Raw genomic sequence first — 16,954 nt, 5'->3', positions numbered from 1 at the left:
TGCCCAGGGGAATTGGTTTGTTCAGCACATCAGACACTTCACCTGCCTGAGCCTCACCTGTGCCAGCCCAGGCTCCACTGCAGGGCTCAAAGCCTCAGTTTTGTCAGTCTCATCTGGTCTGCACTGTACAAGTGACTTCAATAACAAGTTTTTCCCCTTCTTTACCTTTTTAGGTTTCTTTTCCTGAGCCTCATCAGCACCTTCCACGATTTAAGCCACACCACTGCTCACAAGCCCCACTCCATTCGCTTTCCACTAACACTACACCAAAACAAACAAGCCAAGTCACGTCAGAGTGGTGTTATCTGAGCCCTGGGGTAGAAGATCCTCCTCCAGAGCTAAGTGGCCATTCCCCAGGGGTTCAGTAGCCCCAGGTGCTGGTGTGACCTGGATCCTCTGAGTGCTTGGGAGGCAAAGAGTGCTCAGTGTTCCTAATACAAACTACACGCCTCAGAGGTCAGGAATAAAACTTTATTGTTTTCAAACTTCTTATCTGCGTTCAACTCATCAGTTAACTGTCAGAAGAGGTTTGGTAGAAAGAGACCAATTGCTCTTAGATTTTTGTAACTGTAACTCGAAAGTGGCCACAGTAGGAGTTTCCCTGGAATCAATCCAGGCACAACAGACCCGTGGAAGGAAAGCAGAGTTTGGTGAACAAAAGGAGAACATTTCTGTGATTTGACCCAAAAGCTGAGAAGAGCAGCTCAGCTGGACACAGGGACCAGGTGAGCCTGCTCATTGTTGGCCTTCCCTTGCCTAGAAGGAAATGGGCATTATGGGGAAGAGAAAGCTGCCAGTCAACACCAAGTTTTCTAGAAAATTGCCATTTGATGAATAAATCCTTCCAAATTTCTTTCACCTGTACACTTCCCTTTCCTCTGTAAAATGCCCCTGTAATCTAGAGGCAAAGAGAATTTGCTACAACACCAGAAATTTCCATTTTGTTTCTATGTTGCAAAAATTAAACACAAACATGTTCCTCCTCCTCCCACCTCTTTCTGAGCACAGAGTCCTTCTGTACTTTGAGAACTCACAAATCAGATCAACTTGGAACAAAGCAAACATTCATATTAAAATAATGGGAATTGTTAATTCCCCCCATTCATCTGACATGCACCTTGCAAGGAAAGTCCCATTACAACAAAAACCCAATAATTCAAAACAGTCCTGTTTCCAACCTTAACTCCAATGCCTAAAAAAGGAGAAAAAACACAAAGTCTAGACAACCAGAACAAACTGTTGCTTCACCTGCCAGCTACAGGCTGAGTGAAAACCCACACAGTGCTGGTGGAATCTTCCAAATGTTTTATTTAGGAACAGTTCTGCCCATGTGCTGTAGGGTTTTTTTTTTCTTGTTGAAGTGATCACAATTATGAAATAACCTGCACTTTCAAAGTGCCCATCCCCGTGGCACCTGGGTGCTTTATAAAAAATGCTGTCTGCCATGACAGAGATGAATTATCACTCACAAACCTACTGGTCTCCTGTTCCTTATCCCTTATTTCAGGTGTAGCTACTGACCAGGGACAAGAAACAAAGCAAGAGACGAACTCCAGAAAAAGATCATCTTGTTTTCAGACAAGGTTTAGATCAGAGACAAAACGAACATCAAGAGACCCAACTTCCCAAGAAGAGCAAGTAGCTATTTCTAAAGCCACCCATGAAGCTATTTGCCCAGGAAAATACTTTCAGGAATAGGTTCTATACTGTATTTAGGTATTTAACAGTGTGTGGATGAATAAAGAAGGGTGCTATTGGCCCAGAATACAAATTCACCACCACAGCAGGAATAACCATCAACATTTGACATTTGCCATCCTTATTGATAAGGGAAGAGGCTCTATTTTGTCATTTCTGATTGTTAGATTCTTAAAAAATATAGATATTTCTGGGTTGAAAAAGAAGAAGTTGCCCCCTTGGCTACTGTTCCATAGCCATTGTGTGGGAGCCTCACCTTGCTGGTTTAGTTCTGCATCTACTTCTGCCTCTGTTTCCCAATTACACTCCAATTTCTTGATCAAAAAAAAAAAAAAAACAAACAAATTATAGTGTCAAATAATGGGGCAGATGCAGGAATCAAACTGTATCTATGCCCTGATCCATGGTAAGTAGATGTGTTCCAGCACTGGACAGGCCACTGATCACAAAACTTCTCCAAGCAGAAAGGAATTTCTCTGTGCTCCAGGTTATTTTCAGCTATTTATAGTGTATGTTTGTTTCTGAGTAATTGTTTGTCTTTAATACACTGGGAGAGAATGTGTGTGCACAGACATAAACACAGGACACAGGGGAGAAGATGGTAAAACTTCCCTCTGTTGGTTTCAGGTGCAGGTATTTGTGTCCTAGAACCTCCTGGAGCATTTCCTTCAATACAGAATAAAACCTCTGTTCCTCTGGGGGTCCTGGTTAACTTTTGAATCCAAAAATGCCCTTTATATATCCTGTGAGGCCACTCTTGGCCTTCTGCTCCACCTTGTCCTCCAGAGGTGGGAAAGCAACATGGTTAAGGGCCAGGTCAAAGAACAAAGGTTTGCATGGAATGGGCTGGAATCCTGGTGGGAAGTGCACGAGGCTGACTTGCTTGCTGACCAGGGAGGGATCCAGGCAGAAAGTCTCAAACCGTTCTGAGAGAGGCTGCAAGAGACCAGAGGCAGGGACACAAATTAAACTCCAGTCAACAAAAGGGTCAAACATCAAACAGGACTGAGCAGCAACAGAGACAAGAGAAGTTCAAGCTCCCTTGTGAGGCCTCTGGGGACTTGGAAAATGATTTAACCTGCTGTCAAAGCACAGCTGCAGATCCCTGGAAAACCCTTCCCATGTGCAGAGAAAGCTAAATAAAGCAAGTTGCCACACTAGAAAGCTGCAAGCAGCCTCCCAGCTCCTACCCCACTGTGGCAGGTACCTTCAGCACCAAGCCTAATAAAATCTCCTTAATTCACCAGTCATGACCCAACCCTGATCAGTGTGACATTTCTTGTGTTCTCAGAGACACTCAGGTAACAGGATAAAGGTGATGGTCATGAAGAGCACAGAATCTGGAAATTGCCTGAGCTCTTGGCTCTTACCTTGCCATCCTTGACCTGAGATGGAGACTCAGTCTCATGAGGATCATTTGCATCTGCAAAATTGAACAAAAGGGGGTAAGAATAACCTTGACCTTGGTGTAGAGTAAGATTGCCTCAGGAAGCAGCTGTGCTCCAAGCTTAGCCATAATCCTTGCTCTCTGGGATGCACAGGACAGTATTTTCAGCAGAATCAACCTGACTTCTAGAGTAAGCACCACACACACCATCTGCAGCCAACACAGCCCTGCAGTGGAGGAGCTTCTCCTTCACACTGTCATGAGAAGGTCTGGAAAGCAGCAGAGACTCTGAGTGAAGCACATAGCAGAAGATGCTGAGAACACTCCAGGGGAGGGTCTGTTAAAGCAACATTAAGGCAACAAAGGAGGCAACACACTCCTTGTCATGGATTTCCAGCAGCAGGCACAGCAAAAACAGCAGCCCAAGAAATCAAAATGTTCATCCATCCCCCACAATTCTGCTGACCAGACTGACACTGACAGAGAGAAAATATCACTGTTCTCTCTCTTCTTAGTAGTTCACCCAGCCAGGCAAACTGGGATGAGTAAGACTAAAGTGTTTGCAGTAGAAAAAAAGAAACATTAAACTGTTCTGTGCAGGTTCCCAGAATGGGTGCACATCCCCAGGAAGGGGCTTTGGGCAGGGAGCAAGTGGCCAAGGTCCAGTTACTGCCTGCCTACCTGCACTACACACAGCCAAAAGCATCTAGAACTGTGGGGTGGTGAAAAGTACTTTTCCAGATCCTGCATAAATGGTGATGGAAAAACATTTGGAACTTCAGAAATTAAGTAAAAGGAATTAAATAGTTGCAGGAGCTTTAGTCAAGATACCTTAGAGCAGAGTTCTAGTATAGCTGTGTTACTCACCTAAAATAGCTGCTGCTTGCAAGGAATACTTCTCTGCATTGACTTGAGTGATGAGATCCTGAACATCAGGCAGCTCCTAGAGCATTAAAGGAAATTACAGGAGAGCCTGAAATGTGCTAGTCTAAGAGTCAGAGCAAAGGTAAAACCAGATAGAGTAAGAACTAAGAAATTAATTCCTACTGTTGATATGCTTTCCCAGAAGAGGAAAAGCTACAGCATTGTGCTTCAGGCACTACAAAAGTTGAGAAAATGCACAGGTAAGAAAAAATGTTAAATTGTTTTGGAGTTGGTGCAAGTCTGTCCCTCCTCCAAGTGAGCAGCCAGATGAAGTGTTCCCATGCCACCAGAAATCTCTGCTATAATGAACCTTACCCTTCTCCCTGCTTAAAGATCAGTCCTGAATTGTAATGGCCTGGCACCTAATTAACAATAAACAGTGGGACAGAGCTGCTTCACAGAACTTCAGCTTCAGGATGGGTTCCTACCTTCAAGCTGTTCCTGTGAGCTCCAGCTCCTGACTGGACCTCACGGGCATATTTCAGCACCCTCTCATACAACACCAGGGCTTCACTCCATTTCTTTACCAGGACATAGGACTGGGCAATGAAGAAACACCTGCAACAGTCAAGAGAGCATTCCTGATGTGTTTGTTATCCACACCTTTTGCCAACTGAAATTACTGGCAATAGGAGATACCCTTAAATAGCAGAGGGCAGTTTCCCTTTAGGAACCAGTGTCAAAGGACAGAGGAAACTGCACCAAAGGCTTGCACAGCACACAGAGCTTGGAGTGACAACTTCTGAAGGTGTCATGTGTGCTAAAGAAAACCTGGCTGTTTCTCAGTCACCTGTAAGCTTTGTACACAAGTGTCTTCAATCCAGTCTCCTTCTGGAAGTTCTTGTCTTCTTCTAGGCCAGGAAGTTGTGTCAGTTCCACAAGGTTCTGTGCAAAACAGAGCCAGAATAATAAATGCAGGCATTGCCTTCCTCTGGAATCTGCTGGTGTAAGAGAAAGCTGCCCCTTTTGACAAGTCAACAGAACACTCCCAGGGAAATAGTTTCCAGTTTTCTAATTATCAGTTTTCTAACCTTGTGAAGGACTCTCATTGAAACTTGTGCAAGTTGCCCTCAGGACAGACTTCCTGACACAAACAGGAATTAGGACAAAGACTCCTTAGATTCCACACAAACTAATTTTTTCACAAGGCATTTCCCTCTCCCATTCACAACTGCCTCAGTCACAGGCTCCCTCAGTTAACTGCAAAATTATGGGAGAAATGGAGAACCTGCTTATGAAGAACAAGTGTTTTTAACTGCTACTTTCCCTGGCCAGCAGAAACCAAGGCAGATCTAAGGGTGCTGCACAAGACTCAGAAAGATTTTTTTAAAACTGCATTAGAGTGCACAACAAAGGACACTCATTCAAGCAGCAGGATCTGCTCACAACTAAAAGAGGCTTTTTATGTTTCATGCAGGTAGTGAACATCTTTGAGGCACTTGAAGGCACTCAGCTGCTCTTCAGACTTCATGGTAGCCTGTAGAAGATGTTACACTCCCTAAAGCATACCCCTGGGATGCCATCCCACGAAACAAAGAAATTCCTTCAAACAAAACCCCCCTCCCTTATCAAAAACCCTGTTATCTCTTAGGATTTCTATTGGCTTTAAAGTCACAAGTTAATTGGTTCTTTTCTTACTTAAGAGTTTTAAGATAATTGGTTAGTTTGTAAGTTGTAGTTTTTATTGGTTAGAAACTCAATCCTCTGGAAACCTATATAAAGTGTTTTGTTATCTGATATAATTAGACCATTGCTAGCATTCCCCTTTGAGGACATTAAAGTTACCCTTGGAACTTTGCAGCACCATCTCAAGCCTTTGTTCTTCGCTAGTGAGTAGCTTAGGGCTTTGCATCCGGGGCTCACAAGTACCTGAACTCAAGGCTGCAGACCCCGGGGTTGGAAAACACCCAACCCTAAAAACAGCTACAGCAGCCACTTGCAGTGCTGCCTTTCTCCCCCAGCCCTCTGCAGCAGAGCTGGGTGTGCTTTCCCCCCTACCTGCAGGATGATGTCGTAGAGGCGGATCAGGTCCTGCGGCCGCGGCGAGCGCTTGCCGTCCTCGTCGGAGCGCTGCTGCTGCAGCAGGGCCTTCTGCAGGGACTTGGCCATGCTCTCGTTGCGCTTGATGGCTGTGGACAGCTTGATGTAGGTCAAATAACTGCCAAAAAAAACAGACAAAGCCCATCAGCGCTGTCAGAGCAGCTCAAACATCACTCTGTGCTCTGAAATGGTGGTGGGAAAACATCTGGAAGGTCAACGTGAGAGTCTGGAGTAAAAGGTTTGCAAAGCTGCCCCAATCAGATCCTTATCTGTACAGTCATCCTTTGGGATCCCAGAGGCCCAGAACAAAAACCCCGTAAAACAAAACCAAACAAATATAAAATCTTGATATGAGAACATGGTTTCTTCGCACCAGCACTGGCAGCAGTGTTTGCCTATTACCTGTGTAAGTACTGGATGTTGGACACTTTCCCAGAATCATTTTCCAGAGAGTGTTCTCGCTGCTTCTGTGGGCAATGGAGACAAAACACTGCATGATTTACTTCAAACTGACAGCCAAGGGATGAAAAAACACAGAATAACTCAAGGTTTGGGTAAACCATGGAAGATGGAACAAACTTCCAGGCAAAAGAGGGAGGGCTTCTCCATTGCTATTCCCCACTCCAGTTCTGAAGAGAATAAATTCAAATTTTGCAGCTCTTTATTAATGAAATCCCAGCAAATTTAACACTTATTCAGCCCCAATGAAACATGGTATCACTGGAAGTAGAATCTGATGTTTGCTGCTTACCTGGTCTGGTTTCAGTTCTTCCCGAACAGCCTGAATGGCATCTCTGCACTCACTGAGTAAAGACTCAAACAAACGTTCTTTTGTCTCCTCATTTTCTGCCTAAGAGCAAAGGAGATTCAAGACAGGTCAGAAATCAGAAATTTTGTGTGATGCATGAATTAACTAAGGAGTTTCTCCCAAATTTTGTCTTTAAGGTCAATGTGTAGCTAGAACTCCAATCTGTGCCTGTCTGCAACATATTCTTGGGGGAAATCTGCCAGAAATGGTGGGGAATGGGGTTGGTGCTGAGAACTGCACAGCAGTGAAGGCCTAGCAGACACAGCTCACGGCCTTATTCCTTCCCAGCAGCTCCCTTCCCTTCCTGGATGGCACCTGCACTGCTCCCTGAGCTGAGGCTGGCCTGCACTGTGGGAAAGGCTCAGCAACAGAAGATATGAGCAGTCCTGAACTGGCAAACTACCAATGCAGACAGCTCTTGTTATGCTGATTTAATTTTTCCCATGTGGTAAGAACATGCAGATGATTATCTTTCCTCCACTCCCACTCTAGCAATGTTCACAGTGGCAATAACTTGCTTGTTTGAAGCATTTTTCACAGCAACCATATATTTTAGCAGGAGTGACTGAGTGCTTTTTTTGCTGTCGCCATAAGTTTTGTTTAAAAAAATAAAAAAGTGAAGCAGCTTTTGGCCTTCTGCCCCAAAACCAGAACTTGAAAACAACTCCTGAAAAACAAGTTGAAGCCTGATCTCTGCCTAATTTATTGGCCTATCGTGTACCAAATTAAACAAGCTCCCAAACTCAGCCTTTATTCAGATGCTGAGAAGGAAACCAGGTGGAGATTGCAAGACTCACTCATTCAGGAGTAAAAAACTACTCTCAGTGATTGAAGGAGAATTCAACAGCACCAGCACCATGTTCTGCCACTCCCACATCATGTAACAGTGTAAGACAAGCTTTGCTGCAATCAACTTGCAATTGTCAAAATGAATAAAAAACTGTCTAAAACCATGCTCACTTGTTTATCTACTGTACAGCTGTACAGTCTCTGCCTCTCCACTTCCCACATTCACAAACCCAAACAGGAATGTTATTTTCACTCCCTCACAAAGCCTCAGGTATCCTGTGATGGAGGTGGTTTTTTGGGTTTAGGTTTTTTCTTGTTTTTAATTTAAGATTTGCTGTGAGAATTTTTAAGGTGGGACTGACTCCTGAGAATAAACCAGAGACAAGTCTGACTGCATTCTCAACCTCACCCAGAGCAGCACAGCAATTTCACTGCAAGCACAAAAATGAAAACAGACATGGCCAGATCATCATTCAGGCACAAACAGGGCAAGGGATGGGCCCTGCAACAAAACAAAGGCTTTCCTTTCCAAGCAAAACCTCCTTCAGCTGATTCTGTCCATAAATACACCTGATTTGGAAAATACCAGATCACAGGACTCAGACACAAGTGCTACAGCTGCTGATCCAATTGTCCTGACAGAAATGCTCAGGTTCATCTCACAGGGTTCCTGGGAACCAACTCCACAGAACCCAATCCCAAGAGTGGGGAGTGCTCAGCTGTCAGGTTTTCTTTGGCTAAGCCACTGTGTAACACCTCTGACAGTTATTACCACTCATTTTTGCTGCAATCTAGAGATGAGCACAGAATCCTTGAGGCACTATCAGGTAGGAGCACACCTGTGTCATGCTGCCCTGCAGCCTTGTCACTTCTGGCTGGTGAGAGCCAATGGGCCCCCAAAGTCAAGCCTTCAAATCTTCAAAAGGACAAACACAAGCAACCTTAAACCTGGATTCCTGTTTCAGTTTGGCTTATTTATACAGCTCCTCCCATTACCAATAAGGCACCAAAGCCAACAGTATAATTGCACTGGGAGACTCCATTTTTACACAAAACAGACTGGTTTTACTTCTAATTAAGCCCTGCAGAACACTGCTGTTATGTCAGGGTTTCAGCTCAGTGAAGATGAGCAGAAAGGTGCCAAAGATCCCAGGAAGCACAATTCATTCACCTGAAGCTGGACTGCCCACCACAGCTGACACAACTCCAGAAGTGCTGCCAAAAAGGCAAGTTTTAGCCCTCTGGGAATGTAAATAGTGCTGCTGCATGCTCAGCTCTCACCAGTCCACTCAACTCCTCTGTTTAGTCAGACCTTCCCAGGAATGCAAAGTAAGATGAGAACAAATTCAGGATGTTCTGCCACTACTTTAGAGAGCAATTAAACTGAAAAAGTCCAACTGTCAGCTGCCAGGATGGAAGATAAATGAAGGAACTCCGAGCTGTACTTCCACCTGCTGGCCACACTTATGTACTTCCTGAAACCAAACCCATTCAGCAATGTCCAGCTCCTAACATTATGGGTAACACTCAGGTTTCACACCCATCCACATCCTGTTTATCCTACTGACACTCTTCTTACCACTATCCCCTGCTCTGGTCTTACCCCTCTGTAGGGTTTTTGTTTTATTATTCTCCTGGTGGTAAAGTTTTTAATGCTGCAAAAATCCCATTTTTGGTGGCAAGGGTTGTAACTGAAGATCCTTTCACTGCCTTTTCAAACTCTGAGTGTGTATGCAGCCACTGAAAAGCAGGATAGCCCATCTGGTCACCTTTTCCAAGGAAAAGCCTACTTGTGGAAGACTTGACTATAATACTAAAGACATGCATATTATGTACCACTGCAAGTTCCAGTGAGCTGGACTTCAATGATCCCTGTGAGTCCTTTCCAACTCAGGATATTCCATGATTCTATGAAGTGCTTCAGAATTATTACATGTGAAATTTTTCAGGATTTACATCCTGACATGTATTAATCCACTGCTTGCTTTTGAAAATTTCCATTAGTCAATAAAAAAATTGACCAGATCTCATAACACCTGCTACACCTGGCAAATTGCTATTTTCTGCTGAAAAAAACCATGGTCAATATGTATCTTTTTTGTTTTGGCTACTCTGAAGTTGAAGCATTTGAGCAAGATGCATGAAGAAATTAGAAGAGCAATTCAAAACTAGTTACTCTTAAAAATGTAACCTTCATTTCCAAGTGATGTACTAATAATAATGGTTATCACCCTGCTGCTGGAAGGCAGCAGAGAATGTTCCAAGGAGCAGGAATACTCAGAACAGATCTCCAGCCTACCCAACTCAGCAGACTGTGAGAGCTATCCCCAGCTGACACTGCAGCTTTGGGTTATAATCAGTATTCCTCCACTTTTACCTTTAGCCTTCCAGCCCCAGGTCTGAAAAAGAATGAGATTACTCAAAAGCTTTTAGTTCAGGTACCAGGTAGTGCACAGGAGGAAAGAGGATGGTTAGAAGGGCAGGATGGAGAGGGCTGCTGGGTTACCTGAGCAATTGCTGCCTCGTTGTCAGCCAGCCCCAGCAGGAAGATTCTCACTTTGTCAATCTTCACTGGGACAGTTCTCCCTCTCCACTCCACCTCACTCATTGTGGCTGCCTGCTTTGCCCGAGTCTGGGTGATCAGAGCCTGCAAAGAACATACCCAGCTTAGCAGCTTGAACTTACAGGGATGCAAAACTGATCCTCCTGAATTCATGTTAAACTTGACTATTTTGAAATCAAAGGGCTTTTTGGGAAATGTTGTTTCCCACTGAGCCTAGGCTTGCTTGCTCACTTCTATTCAGGCTCTTGAATGGTTTGCTGCAGCAATATTCATGCTCAGCACAGTAATAATGAATATTTCAAGTTGAGGCATGCAAATAAATTACCTCCAGTTTTTCTGCAAGAAGACCTTCAGTGCCACCAGACCTCAGTCTCATCTGCATCAACTCATTCATAGCAGACTGGTCACCTGAAAGAAATAACAAATGGAGATCACATTTCCATTTGACTTCAAAATGACATTTAGATACAAAAACTCATCATTAGATTTTATACTGGCAGTTTAGGGACAAGCTTGACTTCATAGGCAAGCTACCACAAACTGTTATCCTGTCTTTCTACACATAACCACAGGCGCTGTTGCAAAATGAGGCTCTTTCTGTCCCAGAACACATGCAGAATTTGCCCAAAATATTATGGCCTCAATGTCACTTAGACAAGGGTTTAACCAAATGAGTATTTCTTTGCTGTGCACAGATGAATTCCCCACTCCTTACCGATGTTGTAGGCACAGTAGCGGATGTTGGGTGAGATCTCCTCCACACGCTGGTTATACAGCACAGCTTGTTCTTCTGTGAAAGCATTGGCCAGCTTTTCATAGATGGTCCTGCAGCAAAGGGCAAACATTAACACTGCAGTGTGTGTCACTTGGGAGGTGCTATCCTAAGGGAACAGTTTGTGCCTGTGCTCTGGAGGATGCTCTATCAAAAGCATGTCAGTTAGGCACAATTAACTGAACAACTCAGAGCTGCTGTATGTAACTGAAGTGATCCAACACTATTTACTGAACTAAGTGAGGGACTCACTTGCATTTGTTGAAAGCCTCCATTGCTGCCTTCCACTCCTGGTGCTCGAAGCGAAGCATCCCAGTGAGGTAAGCCATGTATGCCTGCACACAGAGCAAGGGCAAGGTCACTTCCCCACCACCACCAGCCTAATTAGTGCCACCTTTAGCATGAAGGCTGCTGTGACTCCTGCAGTGAGTGACTAAGCTTTGCCCTTTTTCTTGGGGCTTCCCACAGAAGACAACTGATTTGGATGACAGGTTACAGCTACCTACCTCTTCTCCTTTAAGTGACTCTGCTACATTTCTAAGGAACCAATGAATCATAAAACGGAATTACAGAATGGAATGGGTTGGAAAGGAGCCTAAAGATTATCTAGTTCCAACCCCCCTGCCATGGACAGGCACATCTTCCACTAGACAAGGCTGCCCAGAAATTAAAGCAAAGATATTTCTTGTTTGTTATGCAATGGCCCACTGACGTCACAAAACTTTTTTCCCAGCAATATGCTATACAATGGCAGCTTAATTAATTGAGTACAGCACTGCAGCCCCTTGTTCAAAGAGGTCACAACATTTGTTTCCTGTTTTCCAGGAACTGAATCCCAAATCTGGATTTCTAGGTGGCTACTTCAGCACATTTAACAAAAAGGTAACTCAGTAGATAAGCAGTTTCTTAGGCTGTGTTGCACCCTTTTAGTTTCCCTCAATTCTTTGCACTTTTATTATTTACTGAGATACTATTTCTTCACCCCAAATTCCAAAGGTTTCTCATTCAGCCTTTGCTGTACAACAAGATGAAAGTATCAGTGCTCACCTGAGCTTCCAGCTTTGTCTTGGCATCCACCCTGTTGCTCTCACAGAGCCTCTCCAGCTCCTCGGCGTGTTTCACAGCCTTGCGCAGCCGCGACAGCAAATGGAAGCGCTTGCGGGGCTCCGTGTTGGCCTCCTGCTTCAGCTGCATGGCGTAGCTCCAGGCCCTCTCTGCATCCATCAGGATCAGCAGCAGATACCTGCAGGGCACAGCAGGGTCCGTGGGACAACAGAGACACTCAGACAAGAGCTGCATCTCCACCAGTTCTTTGCCATTTGGTCTGCCAAGCTCAATAGCAGAAGTTCAACTTGGTTAGTAAGAGGCAGTAAATTCTGAAGTACTAAGGACACAAAGTCTTGCTATTCCTGACTGGTTTCTCACTCAGAAGTGTTAACTACCTCACTGAGGAAGAGTGGTATCATTCTGTAGTACCACAAACACTACAAAGACAAGGGATTTATCATTTTAGGCCACTCTTCAAAATGGTTTAATATGTTCTTAACAACACGGGTGAATGCAGCATCATGTGCTGTCTTCCCACAAGAAAAGACAGGACAGGAAACATTTCAAGTATTCCCAAAAGATGGAAAGTGAGCCCAAAATCCTGCCTATTCTCCACATATTCTGTCAGATGAGCATTCTGACAAATTTAGAAGATTTAAGTAAAACTTGTAGTACAGTATTTCTGTTCAAGTGGAAGGGATTGTATCTCCAACAACAACTTTGTTGGCTACACCATTTACATTACCAGTATTTCCACGGCTACCTTGCAACAGACCTGAATAAGCATTTCCTCTTCAATGTCACAAAATTTACTGATTATGAAAATAATCCATTTGCAACTATGAGGGAAGAGAAGGAACAGGCTGTTGCTGCTCCTTCTTTTCCCACTGGTTGAGTGTCTCTTGCACTTGCACTACAGCCTGAACTTTTATAATATCAACAACATCGAAATGTTTTGGATGATATTGCACAGAATAGTTTTCCACCTGAAAGAGAAATTACTGAAAGGAAACTCTTCAGTAACACACTGAATTCTCAATTCCATCCAGTCCCTGTACCTGTTGTCTGAGAGAATCTCTTCAGTCACTTTCTTCCCAGTGAATTTGTGCCTGTTGCCCATCTTGAAGTTGAGAGTTTTGCGGAGCCGCCTCAGCCTGCGGGAGCAATAACCCCTAAAAAAAAGACAGCCACAGTCATTTTGGGCAAAAGGACAACCTTGCTTCTGTTTATTGCTCTGTCCAAATAGAAGAAAAAAAAAAAAAAAAAAGACTCAAGATTCTACCAGGCAATGTTTTAACAATTAAAATTCCATGTGTGACATATGGTAGCTCAAAAACTACCTGTAAAGCAGCAATTAATAGAAAACAAGGTGAAAAGCCGTGGTTATTAATGATCTAGAAAAATCAGGGAGATGTGCTCGTTACTGTTTATGTTCTCAAGGAGTACAGTGCCTATCAGGGGGTGTGAACACAAGCTCCATGGGCAGTGGAGATGCAAGAGCCAGTCTGCACTGCCACAGCACAGTTCAGCCAAGGGAGGTATTCACTTGGCATTGAGGGGTATTCACCTGGCAGATGGGTTCTGCTGCCTGCTGCAGGGGGTTACATTTGAAATGGAGTGAAGCCAAGCCCCAGCAGCAGCTCCCAACACTAACCTGTATCTCTGGAAGTCCCCATGCCTCAGGCCGTGCTGCTGCTGTGACTCCTTCACGATCTGCAGGACTGTGGCTCAGGTTAAGGCACACTCACAGTGCAGCTGGCACCAGCTCCTCCTTCCACCCCAAAATAACAGCAGGGAACCACACAGATCCCATGAGACAAATGCACTTTAAACAGTGGGGCACCCCAAAACCTCCTGAAAGCAGAGAGCTTGGTGGCTCTAAGCCACCTCACGAGCCCACAGCTCCCTCCAGAGCTCCTGGCTGAGCAGAGACCAAGAAAACCTCAAGCACCTCCTCCTTCTCCTCCAGACATCCACAGTGCTGCTGTCACCAGAGTTCATTTTGGGATAAGCAGCTGTGCCAAAAGACCCATCCAGAATAACACACCTGACAGCCCCAGCCTGGCTACAGGACCTCCCCAGCCACACTTTGACACAGTTTTGTAGGAAAAACTGATGCAGAGAAGCTTTCCTGCCCTGGAATGTCCCCTTGCTCAGGAAAAGGATAAAAACACCCTGAACAGAATCATGCTGCTCCTCAGCACAGCTTCCACAAACAAAGTGCCTTCTGAGCATAGAACCTTCTAAAAACAGCTTTTGGAAATAACTCCAGGGCTGATTTTCTCAATTTTCCAGCACATTTCTAGTCTTGCTGCAGGTTGTTGTAACAAGTATCTGTGACACAAAGCACTGCCCTGGGACACCATCACTCCATCATTTCCATCCAGCCTCCACATCCTTCAGTGCATTTGCAGAGTTCCTGCACTCCCTTTATTCCCTCAGTTATTCCTACCAAATAAAACCACACCACATTCTAGTAAATCTGATGTTTTTTCATTCAGTCTACAAGGCAGCCTATTTTGTGAAATAAAATCTCCACCACACACAAGAAATGTCTGTTCTACATATATTCATATCCTAAAATTTCTCTTTTAAGCTTTACCAAGAAGTCTTTAAAGAAAACCCACACTAAACTGTACAACAACCCAAACAAAAGAAACACTATTACTGTACAACTAAAGAAACCACCAAACACTTAAACTTTAAAAAAGCCAGATGTCTATTGAAGTGTTTTCTTGGGACTACATCTAAAAGAAAGTCTCTGAAGTATTAAAACCTCCACCATTAGTTATTACATTGTATTACACTGGATTATTTCTGCATTTGCAGAAAAAGTCAAACTGCAATGTCTCAACACTGCCCTCCTCACCCTTGCTGTCTACCCAAGATTTTTTTTCAGACTCTTTTATCCTGCACAGCTCCTTGCTGAATTCATATCCCATGATTTTTTTCTCTGACTTAGACATCCTCAGCATTCCCAGGGCAATTGCTATGCCTGCATCTTACTCAACAGTCACTGACTACACAACACCTGCCATATGCCACGTGGAAAAATGCAACCTGATTTCCCTCGGGTTTCCCTCTGACCCAGAAGATAAAGCTCAGCTGTGCGGCTGGGCTGGTTTCACATGGAAGTTTCACCTACAAAAACTTCACGAGCTTTACATGCTAAGATTTCAAAAGCGCTAAATCTGCAGGAGTCTATCACCTCAGCGCACCTATAAAGATTTTTTAATATATTACTGCTCACTTCAAGCTGCAGTATCACCACGAGTAGCTCAGGGGTGACCCGCTCTTATCCTACAGCACACAGCTCCGCTGTGGAGACTGACGGTTCGGAAGGTAGAGCGCAATTCCATAAATCAGGAAAGCCAGGCTGACCCGGTTTATCCAAACCAAACCCTCACGCAGACCCAGGCCAGCGCTGCCCGCATCTCCGAGGCGCCCCAGGCCGGAGCAGGGCAGTCCCCGCCGTCCTGCCCGCCCCGCGCTGCCGCCACGTCCCCCCGCCGCCCACGGGGCCGGGCCTGCCACGTCCCCCCGCCGCCACTGCGCAGGATGCTCTCCAAGCCCAGGCCGTCGCCGAGCCCGCCGGGCTGCGGCCCCGCCGGCCGCTCGTTCTCCTTGTTGTCCTTGCCGTCCTTGTGCTCCTTGTTCTCCTCCGCCCCGGCCCCGCGGCCGCCGCCGCCTCCCTGACGCTCCGCCGCCATCTTGCGCCGGGGCCGCGGCCGCGGTGCATCACGGGCCGGGCAGCGGCGCGAGCGGCGCGCGGGGGCCGCCGGGAACGGGGAGGACCCGGTGGGAGGCCGGGACCGGGATCGGGACCGGGATCGGGAGGAACCGGGACGGGACACGGGGGATCCCGGCGGGCCGGGCCTCACCCTGCGCTTGGGTACAGCCCGCTGGCCCTCCTGCCCGTGTCCCGCCCACCCATCCGGGACTGAGCCCCTCAGCCCCGTCACAGTGCTCTGCCCACGCTGACCCCAAAATCAGCCCCAGGGTCACCCACCCAACCCTGCCCCACTCACCCCAGAACTGACCCCAAAATCAGCCCCAGGGTCACCCCCCAACCCTGCCCCACTCACCCCAGAACTAGCCCCAAAATCAGCCCCAGGGTCACCCCCCAACCCTGCCCCACTCACCCCAGAACTGACCCCAAAATCAGCCCCAGGGTCACCCACCCAACCCTGCCCCACTCACCCCAGAACTGACCCCAAAATCAGCCCCAGGGTCACCCACCCAACCCTGCCCCACTCACCCTAGAACTGACCCCAAAATCAGCCCCAGGTTCACCCACCCAACCCTGCCCCACTCACCCCAGAACTGGCCCCAGCTCAGCCCCAGGGCCATCCCCCACTGTCCCCTCACCTGGCCCTGCTGTCAGCTGTCCCTCCCCGGTGCTGTGGCAGTCCTGGGGGATCCTCTCCATCCATCCCTTTGTTTTTTCCCAGGACACTTGGGAGATTGGATTTAAATTCTCCCAGGCCCAGCACTAAAAACAAAACCTCCCACCCCAAGCTGCCTGCAGCCCTTTGGGCTGTGCACCTGGGAAAAGAAGAGCCTGCAGTTCTCTCACCTAATCCTGGAGCTGTTTCATGGTGCAAGCACTTAAGACCAGGTCCTTTAGCACATGGGGTTGAACACCTCATTTGGGACAAACACCAAATTTATTTGATGACCTAATAGTAATATTTACATAAATCCTTGTAAGTACAAACTGCTCCAAAAGCTGCTCGTGCCCCCAGACTCACCTTTGCCAGCCCTGGGCTCCCTGCCTGTCTGTACTTTGCTGTCACACTACAAGAAGCAATTTGGCTCCTCTCCCCTTCTAAGGGCTCAGCTATGTTCTGTTATTCCTGATTTCAAACTTCTCCTTTCCCCTCATAGACAGCAAAGCTAAAGGGGAAAAAAATAAATAAAAATCAA

General features: G+C 46.0%; 1 protein-coding gene across 1 annotated transcript; it reads right to left on the bottom strand.

Annotated features, from left to right (window-relative positions):
- Nucleotides 1-457: 457 nt before the first annotated feature.
- On the bottom strand, nt 458-15,785 carry SRP68 (signal recognition particle 68). The gene is made up of 16 exons (XM_079323537.1): nt 15,591-15,785; nt 13,683-13,749; nt 13,087-13,200; nt 12,029-12,224; nt 11,234-11,316; nt 10,925-11,034; nt 10,535-10,617; nt 10,153-10,293; nt 6,801-6,899; nt 6,452-6,516; nt 6,008-6,167; nt 4,800-4,894; nt 4,438-4,567; nt 3,953-4,028; nt 3,069-3,121; nt 458-2,634 (listed from the first exon to the last, which is right to left on the bottom strand). Exons 1-16 carry the CDS (start codon nt 15,736-15,738, stop codon nt 2,407-2,409), a joined length of 1,848 nt encoding a protein of 615 aa, XP_079179663.1. The 5' UTR covers nt 15,739-15,785; the 3' UTR covers nt 458-2,406.
- Nucleotides 15,786-16,954: the final 1,169 nt, after the last annotated feature.

The sequence above is a fragment of the Erithacus rubecula genome (assembly GCF_903797595.1).
Source record: "Erithacus rubecula genome assembly, chromosome: 20".
Classification (NCBI taxonomy): Eukaryota; Metazoa; Chordata; class Aves; order Passeriformes; family Muscicapidae; genus Erithacus; species Erithacus rubecula.
This window is presented reverse-complemented; position numbering and strand designations above follow the sequence as displayed.